General features: G+C 38.6%; 1 protein-coding gene across 2 annotated transcripts in view; it reads left to right on the top strand.

Annotated features, from left to right (window-relative positions):
• FBXL20 (F-box and leucine rich repeat protein 20) overlaps positions 1 to 16,835 on the top strand; it is a 119,719-nt gene extending 102,884 nt beyond the window's left edge. For both annotated transcript variants that reach the window (XM_007112552.4, XM_024130136.3), the window contains 9 exons: positions 923 to 1,018; positions 2,657 to 2,783; positions 4,054 to 4,128; positions 6,875 to 7,005; positions 8,935 to 8,995; positions 10,148 to 10,192; positions 11,930 to 11,986; positions 12,992 to 13,204; positions 14,675 to 16,835. In XM_007112552.4, the coding sequence (XP_007112614.1) occupies positions 923 to 1,018; positions 2,657 to 2,783; positions 4,054 to 4,128; positions 6,875 to 7,005; positions 8,935 to 8,995; positions 10,148 to 10,192; positions 11,930 to 11,986; positions 12,992 to 13,204; positions 14,675 to 14,782 (913 nt within the window). In that variant the 3' untranslated portion in view covers positions 14,783 to 16,835. The remainder of the gene's footprint in view (positions 1 to 922; positions 1,019 to 2,656; positions 2,784 to 4,053; positions 4,129 to 6,874; positions 7,006 to 8,934; positions 8,996 to 10,147; positions 10,193 to 11,929; positions 11,987 to 12,991; positions 13,205 to 14,674) is intronic.
• Positions 16,836 to 16,918: the final 83 nt, after the last annotated feature.

The raw sequence follows: 16,918 nt of genomic DNA, 5'->3' as shown, positions 1-16,918 counted from the left end.
GAGCCTGCGCGTCCGGAGCCTGTGCTCCGCAACGGGAGAGGCCGCAGCAGAGGGAGGCCCGCATACCACAAAAAATAAAATAAAATAAAATCCTTATTTAGAAATATGTCCTGAAATATTTACAGGTAAAATAATATGTCTGGGATTCGCTGTAAAATACTGGAACAAAGAAAGGAGAAAAATAGATGAAATAGCAATAGTAGAATATTGATAAATGTCAAAGCTTAATGATGGTACATGTGCATTCTCTGTTATGAGATTTTCTGTAATTAAAAAAATTTTTGAATGAGGAACTTGACCACTGTGGGAAAAGAGCCTTTAAGGAATTCATAAAGGAAAGCAGGCAGTAATTTACATAACTTAGTTTGTTTCAGCCCAACACTGGTCCATCCTCTGTATACCTTGCAAAAATCCGATTTTTTCATTACTGCCATGCAAAAGGTTATCTGAGCAGAAAGAGATTTAAGTGAAAGAGCAGAGACAGAGGTTTGGGGCTTCATGTTTCACCACTTGCTGGCAGGTACTAGCTAGCTTTCTGGTGTTCCTGAATTTACAAAATGCATGTAGATCTCTTATCAGCACAAATGTAGTTTGCTGTCAGTAGCTACTAACATTTCCAAATGTGAATCAGGCACCATCTTCCCCTCATGCACATTCTCATAAACAGCACAGGTTTTTTTTATCCTTTGTGAACCTGCCTCTTCCTCAGCGTGAAAGGTCCCTGGATTTATAACTGCTTTTATTTGGGGTATGGAAATTTTACAGTTCTTGTAACACGTGAGAGTCATGTATGATATTCCAAGGATGTGTTCTTATTTGTTTATTGAGAATTGTGTATGATATTGGTATATCATACTAATATCCTTAGTAGGATGTGTTCTTATTTGTTTATTCATTATTTTCTCCTTTTTCCATTTTTCAGTACATGTACTAGCCTTAGCAAGTTCTGTTCCAAACTCAGGCACCTTGACTTGGCTTCCTGTACATCAATAACAAACATGTCTCTAAAAGCTCTGAGGTAAATTTCTTACAACAAGAATGTCCAATAATCAGAACAGATACTTATTTTTTTATTAACTAAAATAAAGTTGGAATTGAAGGAAACTATGTTTTATAGATACGTACTGTAGTTCAAAATAGATCTTTTGTTTTACTACTTGCCCAAATTACAGGACACATTCAGGTGAAATGATAGAGGTAACTAGGATTTCTGAACAGAATAGTACAGTTTGTATATGAATGAAGTGCTTAGCAGGATTCTGTATATATAGTAAGTGCTCAGTAAGTTTTCATTGTTTTAATGTTACTGTATTTTTTAAAAGTACATTACAAAAAGATATATCTTAAAAGGAGGGTGAAATGCCCAATGTCTTTGTACTTTTACTTTTTTATCAGCCTTTTATAAAAGGTCATGGTGCCATGTATTAGTTACATTTATGAATAGTAAGTATTAAGCTATTGAAAGACTAAATGTAAATTTAGTTAAGTAGAGTGTAAGTAATCTGAAAATGTGTCTCCTTCTATACCTTCCTTATGAGCACTGAACACATGTATCTAAGGCTGGTGTAGGATAATAAATAAGATAGTATAACAGTGTTTATAGTTCATAAGTAATTCACGTAAATGATCTCATTTATTTTGAAATCTTGTGAGGTAGATAGGACAGACACTTTACAGTTACGAAAATCTAAAACATTTTTGAATGCTGGTTACTGTGATTCAACCATGGGAGGTAACCGAATAAGATATTGTTGCTGCCCTTACGTTGCTCAGAGTCTCGTAGAAGAAAAAAAAAACTAAATGTGTTGTCGTATTACAGCGGGATAAGTGCTGTGGTAGAAATGAGTGCATTAGTTTGGGGATAACATAGAAGGGCTACTGCTAATCTTGGTTTAAGAGAGGTTCTGTCAGGCTTCCCGAAGTGACTTGCCTGAAGTCACACTATTAATGTTGAAGAATGAACTTGAACCAAGATCCCCTGGCTTTATTTTATAAAACAATTAAAGCAGTATTTTCCAAAGAATGCCATAGCACTTGGGATTCTTCCATAGTTTAGATGTGAAATCAAAGATCAAAGATGAAGCTAGTGTTTGATAGAAGGCAGAGATCTAATAATACAATATAGTCTAAATTCAGCCTGTGGAAACCGTACCCTAGATACTTCCCAAGAGAGAACAGTTACAGATCCTTTGTAATTTTTTAAATAAAGGTTTAAATGGCCTCATTATTACTTTGATAAGTACTTGAATTATTTGATAGAGAATTTGAGTTTGAATCTGACTATTCATTAATTACTCTGTTAACTTGAACAAGTCGCTTAATTTTCATTTCCTATATAGAGACCGTTAAATTTGTGATAAATGCAAAAAGAATATACTTTGAAAAGTATAAACCTCCATAAAAATCTAATGTATCTGAAAAACAGCATTGTGCTTGAGCTTGTTAGTTAAGGTGGATTTGAGCTAGCCCTCCTAGTGACGTAGTCCCACTTGAACACCACAAGCGTTGATAAATGCACCTTTTGTTACAGAATTGCCTGTATTCTAAATCTACATTAAGTAAATATGTCCCCGACTAGATGGCCAATAAAATGAGACTTTGGTGCCTTTGGAATTGGATTTAGTCATATGTTTGTTTCATTTTGTTTTATCCTAAGTGAGGGATGTCCACTGTTGGAGCAATTAAACATTTCCTGGTGTGACCAAGTAACCAAGGATGGTATCCAAGCACTAGTGAGAGGCTGTGGAGGTCTTAAAGCCTTATTCTTAAAAGGCTGCACACAGGTAATACTCTCTGTCTTACTTGTGAATGATAGAGGCACCATGAACTTGGTGGGCAGCCCAAGATGTTGGCTTGAGAGATACGTATTGTGTATTACTGACCAAAGACCCATGCTTACCAAAAATTAAAGGGTGTTCCCTAGAGTGAAAAAAATAGAAGAATTAACACCTGCCTGAGCAAAGATAAATTTTTGAGGGGAGGCAAGATGGGGAGACAAAATCATAATACGGAACAGGTGCCACAGGCAAGAAGGGTTTCATGTAATTTAATCTGAAAAGACAACTTGTCATGTTGTCACTGCCTGAGACCTTGAACTGGATAGGCAAGGAAGGCAGTCTTGGCAGTTTCCACTAGTTGTTTAACTACCAAGAGCTTTTCTTAAATGTGCCAAGTGTACAGCAACCTACATTTAATAGTGTTGATGCTTATTTCCTGCCAGTCACATCACAAATCCAACATATTTTGTCATTAAAAATTTTAATATCTCAGTGTTTTACAGTGGAAAAAAAGGAATTGACATGGTAACAACACCTGGAAGGAAATGATCAAGAGTGGGTTTAGAAGTGACTGACAAAGTAGGGCTAGGCTCTTACTACCTTATTTTATTAATGGTTGCTAAAACCATGCCTTGTATTCTATTAAAAAATGCCCTCATTCTTTCACCATGAAAGGAGGATTTCCACGGTTTGAAACAGAGCTTTGAAAGTATGACCGCCTTAAAACAACAACTTGAGCTCCTGGTTATTTATGGAATCCTGAAAAATATTGATTGGGATGCATCTTTATAGTCAATTACTTGCCATCTGTTCTCCGCACTGTACGCATAGCGCTGATCTTCTGTAGATAAACTACAGACTTCTTTCTCAGCTCCTGTTCCCAAAAGTTTGTTGTTAAGAAACTTTACAGGGAGTGTGGCAATGTGAAAGTTATTTTAGTTTCAAAATCCCTCAGCAAAATGCTGCAAGGCATCTTTAATTTATCAGAAGAAAAATCCATAAACATTAGGCAATGTTTATTTTATCTTTCCCTTGATTTGGTGATAATATGAAATTGACGTGGTCAGAACTGATAACAAATACTGATAACTGTAATAATCATTTGAATTATACGTTTATATGATCATAGTTCATTGTTTCTGGTTCATTTGTTCCTTTGAAAGTTGGTTGGCTATATTTAGAATGTGCTGATGAACGTGTACACACTTAAATCTTTAAAATTTAAGGTTTTAAACAATGTCAGTAATAATTTCTTCTCTCTTTTTAATCTTTCTAGCTAGAAGATGAAGCTCTCAAGTACATAGGTGCACACTGTCCTGAACTGGTGACTTTGAACTTGCAGACTTGCTTGGTAAGCAGTCCTTCCCATAACTCTTCTGTATTAGTAATTCATTTCAATAATATTATTGTAAGAGTTTCAGTCATAAAGACCAGTCGTTTGTCTACTTCAACCCTGGGGACGCAGTAATCATAGATGATTTTTTAAATGCTCAACAGTACTCGCCCCTAGGGGCTTTGACATAGATGAGCTAGAGGGTAGCTTATACAGAATTCCAAATAAGCTAAACTGTAGCTCCACCCCTTTCTCTTCCACTTAAGAAAACTCTACTTTTTAGAAGTGAATTATTCACAGACTTTGGCATTTAAAATATTTTTGGTAAATTAATTGCAGTCACACCGACTAACATCTATCAGGGAGTAATGACTATTGGGAATTATTGATATAAGCAGATGACAAGCAAAATGTTTTTTAAACATTTAACATTAACATTTAAACATTTAAATTATTTTCAGGTAGTATTTGTGGTTCACATTTGGCTTGTTTAGACTATCAGCTTTTTTGTGTCTATCCCACACCCCCTGAATTTTGCTCAGAGAATTTGCTGAAACTATTCAGGTTCCTAGAACATTGACAGTACACCTTTAGCTTTTCCCTCTTGCCTTGAAAATTGCATATGTGTGTTGCCTTGGAGTGAGAGCCTCTCATAGCAATGAAAAAAGTTGGTGAGGGTTTTCTTTGTTTTTGCTAAGCCTTCTGTGTCTAATACTGTCCCCTTCTTGTTTGGTCACCTGAAACTTTAGAGCATAGTGGTTGTTTAGTTTAAAGGTGACTCATGTAGGGCCACGTTTTGTGCAATTTAAGCACCCTACCCTTCCAGCCCTTAAGGGATGGTGCTGATAGTGATCTGTTTCAGAGGCTCCTAGAGACTGAGTTAAAGGAATGATATTTTGATTTCCATAGTTGCTAACTACCAGAATTTGCCTACTTTCATTTATGAAACAAATATTTGGCCTGAAATATTACACAGCTATTGTAAACAGGAAACCGTCATCTTACAGTGATAGGAAAAAACTGTTCTTGCACATCTTCAGATTTTATTTATATACATACATAAATATACACATGTGCACTCTGTATATGTGTGTGTGTGTGTGTATATGTTACGTACGTACACACACACATACATATAAATGCATATATACCATACCTACCGTTTGCCATTTTAGTTTCATTTCCTTTACCCTTCCGTTATCCTTGTTTAGTAATAACTATACGTCACATTTGTGTGGCACTTTTTTAAGGTACTTCTACATGTGTATATCCCTCATCAATTTATTCTCATGACAGATCTTGTATCTGCCTTAGCATCCATTTTTCATCTGTATGTTGTTTCAGTTCTATAATACTGAGAACATACTGATTTAAGCAGTGAATATTTAAAGTTTGATTTTTTTTTCGGTTGTCCTTGCAACCTAAGAATACTGTTTGATTAAACAGAAATGACAGGAGAGCTTTATTCTGAGGCTTACACAAAATTAGCAAATCTATCAGGACAAATTAAAATGCTGATCATATCCAACATGTTAAGATGTTTATATATGACATCTTTTTTTTAATGTAACATCTTTTGTGTTCTTTTTTCATTTTAAAATAATTTAAAATAATAATTTAAAACATACAAAATTATATTTGGGTTGGATACAACTATTTATCTCCATTAAATTAGGATAGTCTTTTTTTTTTATACATCTTTATTGGAGTATAATTGCTTTACAATGTTGTGTTAGTTTCTGCTGTCCAACAAAGTGAATCAGCTATATGTATACATATATCCCCATATACCCTCCCTCTTGTGTCTCCCTCCCACCCTCCTTATCCCACCCCTCTACGTGGTCATAAAGCACCAAGCTGATCTCCCTGTGCTATGCAGCAGCTTCCCACTAGCTATCTATTTTACGTTTGGTAGTGTATATATGTCAGTGCTACTCTCTCACTATGTCCCAGCCTCCCTTTCCCCCACTGTGTCCTCAAGTCCATTCTCAACATCTGCATCTTTATTCCTGCCCTACCCCTAGGCTCATCGGTACCACTTTTCTAGATTCCATATATATGCGTTAGCATACAGTATTTATTTTTCTCTCTCTGACTTACTTCACTCTGTATGACAGACTCTAGGTCCATCCACCTCACTACAAATAACTCAATTTTGTTCCTTTTTATCGCCGAGTAATATTCCATTGTATATATGTGCCACATCTCCTTTATCCATTCGTCTGTCGATGGACATTTAGGTTGTTTCCATGTAGGATAGTCTTTATATTATAAAACTAAAATTTAGAAATAAATGGATTTATGGTCGATATGAGATTACAGCTATGATCCACAGGTTGTTTCATTTTTTTCATTTTTTTAAAGTAACTTAATATCAGTATCAATTTTGAACTTGTAAATGCATTTATACTATTAAAATACTGCTGTTTTTATCTGTTTTCTAGGTTTTAAAATCATTTAATTGAACCTACACCATGATGCACCCCATCTGTTCCCAGTCCTGTCAGTCCCATTAGGTTAAAAGAACCCTGTTATAGCTTCTTCCCTTTGCACCAGAAATGAGCACAGATTCTCTTGAAAACTAAATCAAAAGGAACTGGGAGGAAAAAACAAAGTGTATTCATTTTCTTTTAGGTCTGCTACATGGTTAATATCAAATCTGCTTTTATTTCTTTTTGGCACTTATTTCACAGAGGTAACTTTTTTCTCTATCTTCTGCTAAGTTACTAATAACTATGGGTTTTTCCCTCGTTTTTTTTTTTAGCAAATCACAGATGAAGGTCTCATTACTATATGCAGAGGGTGCCATAAGTTACAGTCCCTCTGTGCCTCTGGTTGCTCCAACATCACAGATGCCATCCTGAACGCTTTAGGTCAGAACTGCCCACGGCTTAGGTAAACATTTCTTGTTTATCTCAAAAAATCGGGGGAAAGGAGCAGTGGCCTCCTTCACTCATATTTATTCCTCGGAACCTTGAATTTTTCAAGGTAGACACTACAAGGCCACTACTACCCTTTCAGATGCGCACCTACTTGCTTTGTACCTCATTTGATTACATGTAATTGGCGTGAACCAGGGGGTAATAGTCCTCATCTTCTGCTTCTTGGCTATCCATACTAGAAAAATATCAACATTTTATCACATTACTTGAGAAAAGAAATAAAAGCATTTTCTCTTATTAATGCTTTCATATAATTCCTTTCTGAAGAAAGTTTTTAGAAGCCCATCCTGTGATCATTTATATTGTAGTAATGATGCCAGGTACATAGCAGGGAGTATTTAAAGAGAAAAAACAGCTCCTCCTTTGTGCTGATGGTCTTTTAAAGCAAGCTTTATTTCTCTATGGCTCCTCTTCTCTACCTAAATACAGGATTGGCTGAATATTTACTAAGAATGCTGTGTTAGCATGCACATGGTATCAAGCCCATATTGATTTTGTAAGAGCACACAGCACACTATTTTGTAATAAATAGGGATAATCCCCGTATACCTTTTTTGTTCTTTTAAACAAAACTTATACTGTACTTACTATATATTAAACATGTTAGCCACTGTTTTAAATTATTTACAAATATTAATTCATTTAATCATCATAACACCATATAAGCACTGTTATTATCTCTGTATTATAGGTGAGAAAACCAAAGCACAGGTCGAGTAACCTGTTCAAGGTCTCACAGTTAGTAAGTGCAGGAGCAAGTGTTCAATCTCAGGCAGTCTAGCTCCAGAACCTGTGAAACCACTTGTCTTACACATAAGAATCATCGTAAACCAATAAAAACTTTCTTAAAACTTTTTTGTAATCACCTGGCCATGGGCCTTCGTAATCTCGGAAGCCTAGAGTAGAATACTCTTAAGGAGCTGAGGAGGTAGCCAGTCTTCTCTATAAAAATATTACATATTACCTTTTTCTGTTTTAAAGAGAGGGATGTTCAGCTCCATTCTCCTTCATGGTTTATTTTATTGTTAGAAGAGAAAGGCTCTCATGTGATACTTAAAAGTTGGGTTCAGTCAGATCATACTTTCCCATTAGATACAGTATTTTAATTGATTGTCAGTTGATAGTGATTCCTTATACTTTAGCTTTATTTTTTTTTTCAACTTCTATAGTAATTTGTAAGCAAACATACAATGTTCTTTGGTACTGTCGTGCAGACACCACCAGACTTTTCACAAAGAAGAGCTACTATTTTTGATTCCCCAGCCCTGTGGTTGGTATTTAGGGTGGTGTTCAGCAGTTCCTGGTAGGAGCTCAGCTGCCCTCTCCACTGGGCCTCCCTGGGAGCCTGTGGGAGGAGGCAGGAAGCTTAAGGGTATTTTTTCATAAGTATGGAATTTCATATTTGGGACAAGCCTATGATTAACCAGTCCCTTCATAGTATTTTGAAAAGCTATTTAAATCTTAGTGAGCATACACGTAAAATAGGGAAAGAGAATAATTTACTTTAGCAACAGATTAACTGAGACAGAGTATTTATCTCCATCTCCTTTGTTTTCTAGGAGCAGGCTGCCCTCTGGGGGTAAGCAGTATGCCATCAAGAAGGCTTTTAAATGCGTTTCTCATGCATTTTGGCATTAACTACAAGCTTCTATTATGTTCTTCTGATTGCATCACCCTAAAATGTGGTATTCACAGGACCACTTTATGATGACTCCATGAAAATGAATAGCAGGATCTGTATACAGACTTGCTTAGCTGTGAATGTAACTCCGTGTTATATAGTCCTTAGGGAATGAGAGGTTGTTTTCTTAAGTTCTTGCTGTTTTAATAAACCCAGTTTTCAGGGACCAATGGGTTGACTTTCACTTTGTTTTTTTAACAGAATATTAGAAGTGGCAAGGTGTTCTCAACTAACAGATGTAGGCTTTACCACTCTGGCCAGGGTAAGTGTTTTCTTCAGGTTCTGTAGGTTTTGTTCAGGGTTTTTTTTATTTCAGAAGAATGAGCAATGAGGGAAGTGTGGAATGGCAGCAGAATTGAGGGTGTAGGATGTGGGGGGACGTCTCTGTGGCTGGCGTTCCTGAGCGTCCTTGGGCTGCAGCTACAGGCAGCTGCTCTGGAAAGGCGGACGTGCATTGGAGACCATGACATTCCTTTGTGAGACTTGATTTTCCGCCTCTTCATAAGATTATAAGCTAAACTAAGTGGGAATTTCCTAGTGCTTTTGAAAGAAGCTTATTTGGTTGTTTGGTATGCGACTGGTGGATGAGAGTAATGTTGAAAGAAACATGTAAGCCTGATTTAAATGGAGAGGTTTTAAGAGATTTTCTGTATTCTCCACAAGATTTTAATACATGGAGTGGTTTGTAAATCACTGTATAATAATAGTATTTAAAATTATACCATCTTTGACCAGTGTAATGGAACATGGGAAGGGCATTTGCTTTCAGGCAGATCAATGGAATACTAATGGGGGGGCGGGCGGGCTGGGCAGCCCATGGCATAACTAGATGAGGACATACAAATTCCCCTTCTGTGCTTACAAAGAAATCATTTTCATTAAATTATTTTTGGTTGAAAGGATCTCTGTATTAGTTCAGTATCAATGTTCAGGAAATTTATTCCCTTGGACTTTTAAGATGTTAGATACTTTAAGTGTGGAATAATTGAGAAATTTCACGGTGATAAAGGCCTTTTAAAAATGTGTAATTAATAGAATAAGGCAGGGCTTCCCTGGTGGCGCAGTGGTTGCGCGTCCGCCTGCCGATGCAGGGGAACCGGGTTCGCGCCCCGGTATGGGAAGATCCCACATGCCGCGGAGCGGCTGGGCCCGTGAGCCGTGGCCGCTGAGCCTGCGCATCCGGAGCCTGTGCTCCGCAACGGGAGAGGCCATAACAGAGGAAGGCCCGCATACCACAAAAAAAAAAAAAAAAAAAAAAAAATAGAATAAGGCAGGAAGTGATATAAGAATGACACCAACACTGAAGCTCTTAAGATTTCATCAGTCTATTTAATACTACTTCTTAGTTTTCTGACCTTAATTTTTCCCCAATTTTAAATGTTTGTACTGTAATGTTTGGGTTTGTATCTTACAGAATTGCCATGAGCTTGAAAAGATGGACCTGGAAGAGTGTGTTCAGGTAAGACTGTGGATTTTTACTCAGAAATATAGTATGATAGAAACTTACACAATACATGCACATCAGAACGTTCAATTCCCTACCCTAGTGTAGTGGGGAGCCTGCAGCACTGCTGACTCTCCATTTATTGAGGTGTCCTCCAGGCATACCAGCAGAGGTGCTCATGGTATTTTTGCTAAGGAACTAGGAAAATACATGCCATCGATAAGGTTGCCATTGGAAAGAAAGAAGGCTGAGGCATTTAGACCATAAAGATACTAAGATATTTCCTTAGACCTACAGTGTTATGATGCTAATAAATAGTTAAAGGCCCAGCATACCAATAGATATCACTGCCCCTTTTTAGCTTAACTGTACTCTGCGCCCCTTACATCATTAACCCTGGAGATCCAACTCTGTATGGAACCCTGCCCTTCAGGCAGGCAGACTTAGCTTCTTATCAACAGTTTTTTTTATTACCAATTTTACGAGCTTTCAGCTTATTAGTTGGCTGGGGAGAAATTTTAAAGAGGGACTCCTAAAAAGAGGATAGAGCGGTGAATTTTTTTAATGGTAAAAATAAAGAAGAGAAGATACTTCAATAACTATAGATGCCAATTTTTCTAAATTACTTGTTATCCAGACGCTACTTAGTCCCTATTAGTTCTTATTAAAGTAAAACTTATTCACATCCGTTTCTTGCACATGCCTAAATGTCCTGTGTGTCCTTTCCAGTGTTAGTCCTTCTGAGTGATGTGCACACGCCTGCCCACTCCAGTCCCCCACCCCTGCCATTTCTTAGCCCCTGTGAAATTATGTGTATTATAACAACAATCTCAGAATTGGAGAGAAATCTGAAAAGAAATGCTGATTTACTCTCCATCCTAAGATAACTATAAAAGACTGTTCTTCCTTCAGGAGTTCTTCCTTACTGAAATGTTCATAGTTAACCCAGCAGCCTCTTTCTGCCACCCTTAGGGAAAATAACTGACATGCCAATTATCAATCCTGAGTTATGACATGGCTTATAAAAATATGGGCCAGATATCTAAAAATTTGAGGATGTTTCTACGTTAATTTTTTTCATGGAGCAGTGTCTTCTGATTCACTTCTGTGATGGTTCTAAGGAGGTCAAACAAAGTCCAGTGGGTGGAAGTTATGAGGGAACACATTTTCATTTGTTTCAAAAACAAACAATTTTCGACAGACCTGTTCAAAGATGACTAGATGAGTTTAAGCCCAGCCTGGATAGGTTCTCAAAGAACAGGTTCTGGGGCTTCCCTGGTGGCGCAGTGGTTAAGAATCCGCCTGCCAGTGCAGGGGACACGGGTTTGAGCCCTGGTCCGGGAAGATCCCACATGCTGCGGAGCAGCTAAGCCCATGCGCCACAGCTGCTGAGCCTGTGCTCTGGAGTCCACGAGCCACAACTGCTGAAGCCCGTGCTCCACAACAAGAGAAGCCACCGCAATGAGGAGCCCGTGCACCGCAATGAGGAGTAGCCCCCGTTCGCCGCAACTAGAGAAAGCCCGCATGCAGCAACGAAGACCCAATGCAGCCAAAAATAAAATAGATGAAATAAATAAATTTATTAAAAAAAAGAACAGGTTCTGGTAGCTGATGGGATTTCAACCTTACGATTCTGTTATTTGATGATCGATATCAGGATATCAGTCTAAAATACTAGTGCAGTCAAGAATGAGGTATGACCTATGAGTTTTTTGGAATTATACCTAAAATAAACTTATATGTTTCTTTCAGATAACAGATAGCACATTAATCCAACTTTCTATACACTGTCCTCGACTTCAAGTATTGGTGAGTTTGACTGTGGAAGTTTTATGTATCTATTGGATTTAATCAAAACCCAGCTCTTACTTTCATCTTGGTGCCTGGCTACCATTGGGGGAAAGCATATTTCTCCAAATTGTCAACTTACAGAGGACCAAGGGAGGACCTGTGTGAAGGGAGAAACTGAGATAGAAACTGGAAAAGTTAAACATTTTCTGTATCAATGCTTGGAGATTGAAAACTGACATGGAGAGTATGAGTTCTCGCTCCCACATGAATTACAGTCCAGCCTGAACAGTGCTTAAATTTCCAGAGATCCAGGAAATGAGATGGCCTGAAATACAGTTTGCTTCACATTGGGACCAAGTGTTCCTATAAAATAGAACCAATCAAGGCTTTACTGGGGGTCGTTCTCTGCTACTGCTTCCAATAACACTGTGGGAAAGCATTCTGGTTGGCTGTTCTGTACCTAGGCTTGTTTTTGGTGTTTTGTGGCACATTAAATTATGTTTCGGTCGAGGGTTCTGAGTTTCGCATGGAGGAACCAGGGATTTAAGGAAAACTCGTAAAGTGAAGAGGTGACCACATCTTACAGCTGTAAGAGTCATCTTACGTTAATTAACTATTTGGGCATGCCCCTGCACCAGGTATTCAATATTTAGTCCAAATTACAGAAAATTTTTTACAGGAAAAGCTTGAGCCCCACTTGTCCCTGTAGAGAAGAAAAGTATCAATAATTTGTCTGTGGAGAGTGTGGGGGGAGATATTTTATTTATCAACTATTTCACAGTCATTATAGGAATTCACAAAATATATTTAGAATCACACAGAGAAATGTTGATCATTGATTGTCAAAAGCAGAACCCCAGCAACTCTAGTATGCGTTCTTTATTTCACCACATGGCTCCAGTGATGGCTCCGTATACTTCAGACTCAAACCAGAAAATTCTCCGTTTTGGTTGCACACAGGCCTCTGGGTAGAAGAATGCCATTAAATATTTCAGTGTCCTTCCTTGCTCTATTTGGCTGCAGAGTCTGTCTCACTGTGAGCTGATCACAGACGATGGAATTCGTCACTTGGGGAACGGGGCCTGCGCCCATGACCAGCTGGAGGTGATTGAACTGGACAACTGCCCCCTAATTACAGATGCATCCCTGGAGCACTTGAAGAGCTGTCACAGCCTTGAGCGGATAGAACTCTATGACTGCCAGCAAATCACACGGGCTGGAATCAAGAGACTCAGGGTAAAGATGGTGGCATCACCCTCCGGCTCTAGTGTTCTCAGCACCCTTTCCTTCTTTCTTTATTTTTTCCCTCCATTTCCTTTTTTTAGATTTAGATTCCTGTAATTATTTATGTGGCCATTCAGCAAAGAGAAAAAAAGATGGAGAGCAAACCTAAGGGTAGATAGTTCTTACCTGTTGTTCCAGATATTTAGTAGGAAAATACCCACTGAAGGGACGAAAAGTAGATCTCCTCCCAGCAGAGTCTCTCTAATAACATGCCCAGAGTCAAAAAAGCACATGCCAGATTTTGGTTCTAAAGGAAAGAAAGGAGTAACATAAAGAAAATATTTAGTTAAATGGGATTTAAAATTTTAATTTGTATTTCCTTTCATATCAAACTGTTTTGCTGGGGTTCATATTTTTTTAAGGCAACAAATGGATCATGTAGTTTTTTACCTTTTCCTTTTGCCCCATCCTTCATAATAGAGAGACCCATGTATAGCCAAATGACTAAAAGACAGATTGCCAGCAAGGAGCTTATAAAAGACTGGATGAGTCTATATGTTGGATTATTCAGCTCAACAGACATTTGTTGGAACATCTGCTTGTCGCCTGTTGTGGGAAAGGCACTGTGTTAATTTGGCCCTTAACAATCAACCTTTAAAAATATCCATGTTGGCCTTATGACATCTGAGTGCATAAAGGAGCAGCACACTTCATCTTGAGTTCCAGTTGACCTCAGTTCCACCTCTCCCTTCAGACCTAGAGGACTGAGAACATAACTGCAATGGGGAGGCCTTGTACCCATATCTCTTCAACACCAAAAGAGGAGGAGAGCCACAGGTCAACCAGAGCGTCTTCCATGGCCTACGTACATTAGGGCTTTTGGACCTGCCTGGCTGTCAGGAGTCTCTTCCACCTCTGAATCCTCAGGAGTCACTTAGCACTTTGACAGTCTAATTTAGCTAGTTATGTGCATGTCTAGACTATAAGTCCCCTAAAAGCAGGATCTCCATCTTGACCATCTTTGCAGCCCTTTTACATAACTAGCACAGTGCCTTGAACTTAGTAGGAATTTAGAAACTATGTAGTAAAAATTAGATGCATGTTGTTAAAAGAGGATAATGAGGTTTTTTAAAATATCAGAAGAAACATTGTCCATAATGGCTTGGAAAAAATTAAGTTTTTAAGCTTATATAATTTCTTCCAGCTCTGGGAACCCCTTTGGGACAGGTTAAGAGATTAGCATGATTTTTTTCCCCAGTTTTATTATTATGGAAGCAGTTACTAAAGTTATGTGAGCTGATTTTGTCTTTTAGAATAACGTGGGATGGTACAAAGTAGAACCCAGGTCTCTCAGCATCCTGTCTGTGCTCAGCCTCTGCCCTGCCCTCATGTACACTCAGTCCCTCAGTGGTTTTTCTGAAAAGCAACATTACTCTTTCTGTTTAAGCCCTCTCTCTTAGTAATGTTTCTGTCTTGTTTCAGACCCATTTACCCAATATTAAAGTCCACGCCTACTTCGCACCTGTCACTCCACCCCCATCAGTAGGGGGCAGCAGACAGCGCTTCTGCAGATGCTGCATCATCCTATGACAATGGAGGTGGTCAACCTTGGTGAACTGAGTATTTAATGACACTTCTAGAGTTACCATGGATCTCCATTGGAAGCGACCCCAGTGTTCCGGGCAAAGGTTACAAAGTGAGGGCAGCGTCCAGATCCCCAGAGCCACACAAACATACGCATACCCACTCTCACCCCCACCCACTCTGTCTCTGTGACCAGGGGATTGGGTTTGTGCTGGCTTTATCATGTGGATTGGTAAAACTTAACCATTCCTGTTGGATGTGCCCAGAAGAAAATCAGAAGCAAGGTAGACGGAAGGGGGCATTCCAGCAGACCCAGTGTTACTGCTACTGTGGTTTCTTTATTTTGTTAAGGGGTTTCTTTGGCAATTTTGGAACAGCAGCTGCAGTCCTCCAGGGTCAAGGAAAGCATAGAAAAACAATACATGTTGTATCCAGGGACCAGAGAGAAGATTTCTTTGCATCCTATAAATGGTAGCCATCCATTGTAAGATGACTACAGAGCTTCTGTGCTTCCTTGTTCCCATGCCAACATGCTGAGCATGCTCACAAAGAAGGCTTGTCCATTCCTCCTCCTGTGTTTTAGCATTTGGCCCAGAGGTTTCCTAAATGGTTGCATTGAAATCGCTGTGGTCCAAAAGTGATGACTTACTCAAATTGTCACTTTCTGTAGCACACTGTGAACCTGTCTTTCATTCTCTGTTGCTCCCTTCTGCACTCTTGCTCAGTCTGTCATCTGTGCATAGTCTGCTTACTCACACTCAATTGTTACTCCTTTGCTGTTGTTATGTTTACAGTTTGCATTTTGGAGGATTAGTTGGGGTTTCCAAACATTTTTAAAAGAGACATTATCAATAAATATTTTTTTAATTCTAAATTTTACCATTAGGGGACCCTGCCTGAATCTTTGCCAGTCTGAAGGGAAACTATAACAAAAGCAAGAAAAATTATGAGAAGAAATTGAGCTAAGACTATTTTGATGAAAACAAACTTCGCCTTTTCGTTTGTTATATCTTGTGATAAATGATAATATGCATGATACGCCCAGTATTCCCCCTGCACATTTTTCCTTCCATCTGACTTAATAAAGAGAGAGAGAAATGCATTATTAGGAAAGGGTGGAATGGCAAATCCCAAAACTGAACCTGAAAGCTGCCGCCACCCAAGCTCAGATGTGTGTTGTGTATTCACCGAAATCTAGGTGTGATCAGTGGCGTCTAAGATTTGTGTCTCTGAGGTTTGTTCTGCTTTAGCAGGAATGCTGCTAGAGGAATTGTGCAGTTGAGCCGGGTAGTTTCTCTTTTTTCCCCCCATTTCAGCCTATCAGGGGTTCAAGAATGACCCTATCACAGCTGGTCAACTGTATGTCAGTGTTGATGGTATCATATCTAATGTGGGAGCCTCAAAGGACCAGAACCTGTCAGCCATATCTCTCTTGTGCTCCAAAGTTTCTGTGAATGAAATACTACGGGAGCCAGGTGAAGGCATTGGGGCAGCAGAAAGAGAACATTGAGAGGAAGTAGGGGGTTCAGGGTTCAGTGTCTCTTCCTAGCCTGGTCACCAGAGCTGAGGGCAGGGAATTTAGTGCCCATGACTCAGAGTCAAAGAAGAAGCTCCTCCCACCAAAAAAAAAAAAAAAAAAAAAAAAAGAAAAATCATGGAGGATGAGGGAAATAAAATGAGTTTCTGAAGTGTGAGAAGTAGACTTCTAAATATCAAGGTTAGAGACCTTGTGTGACTTTAGTAGGGTAACTTTTTGTCTTTTAGGACATTAAATGTGCAGTCCACTATAATCTTAGGTCATCTTCTGCATGATCCAGGCTGTTGTCAGGCTTGTTTTAATGCTGTAGGTGCTGGTTCTACCAGCATATGTAAGAATAAAGTGTGATTTGTTTTTTCACAAGCAATCAGTTGAAAAGGTCCTAGGAATCTGTACTACCCACCATTATTTAGCACTTAATTTCTTTTAAATCCCATTTTATTATTGTGCCCTCTTAAGCTCAGATTATGTGTGTTTTTCATTGCCTTTCCCTTATCCTCTTTTCAGATTACCATATAAGGAATATACTTTTGTTTGTTTGTTTTGTTGTTTTTTTTTTTTTTTTTTTTTTTTTGCGGTACGCGGGCCTCTCACTGTTGTGGCCT

The sequence above is a fragment of the Physeter macrocephalus genome, chromosome 14 (genome assembly GCF_002837175.3).
Source record: "Physeter macrocephalus isolate SW-GA chromosome 14, ASM283717v5, whole genome shotgun sequence".
Lineage (NCBI taxonomy): Eukaryota > Metazoa > Chordata > Mammalia > Artiodactyla > Physeteridae > Physeter > Physeter macrocephalus.
This window is presented reverse-complemented; position numbering and strand designations above follow the sequence as displayed.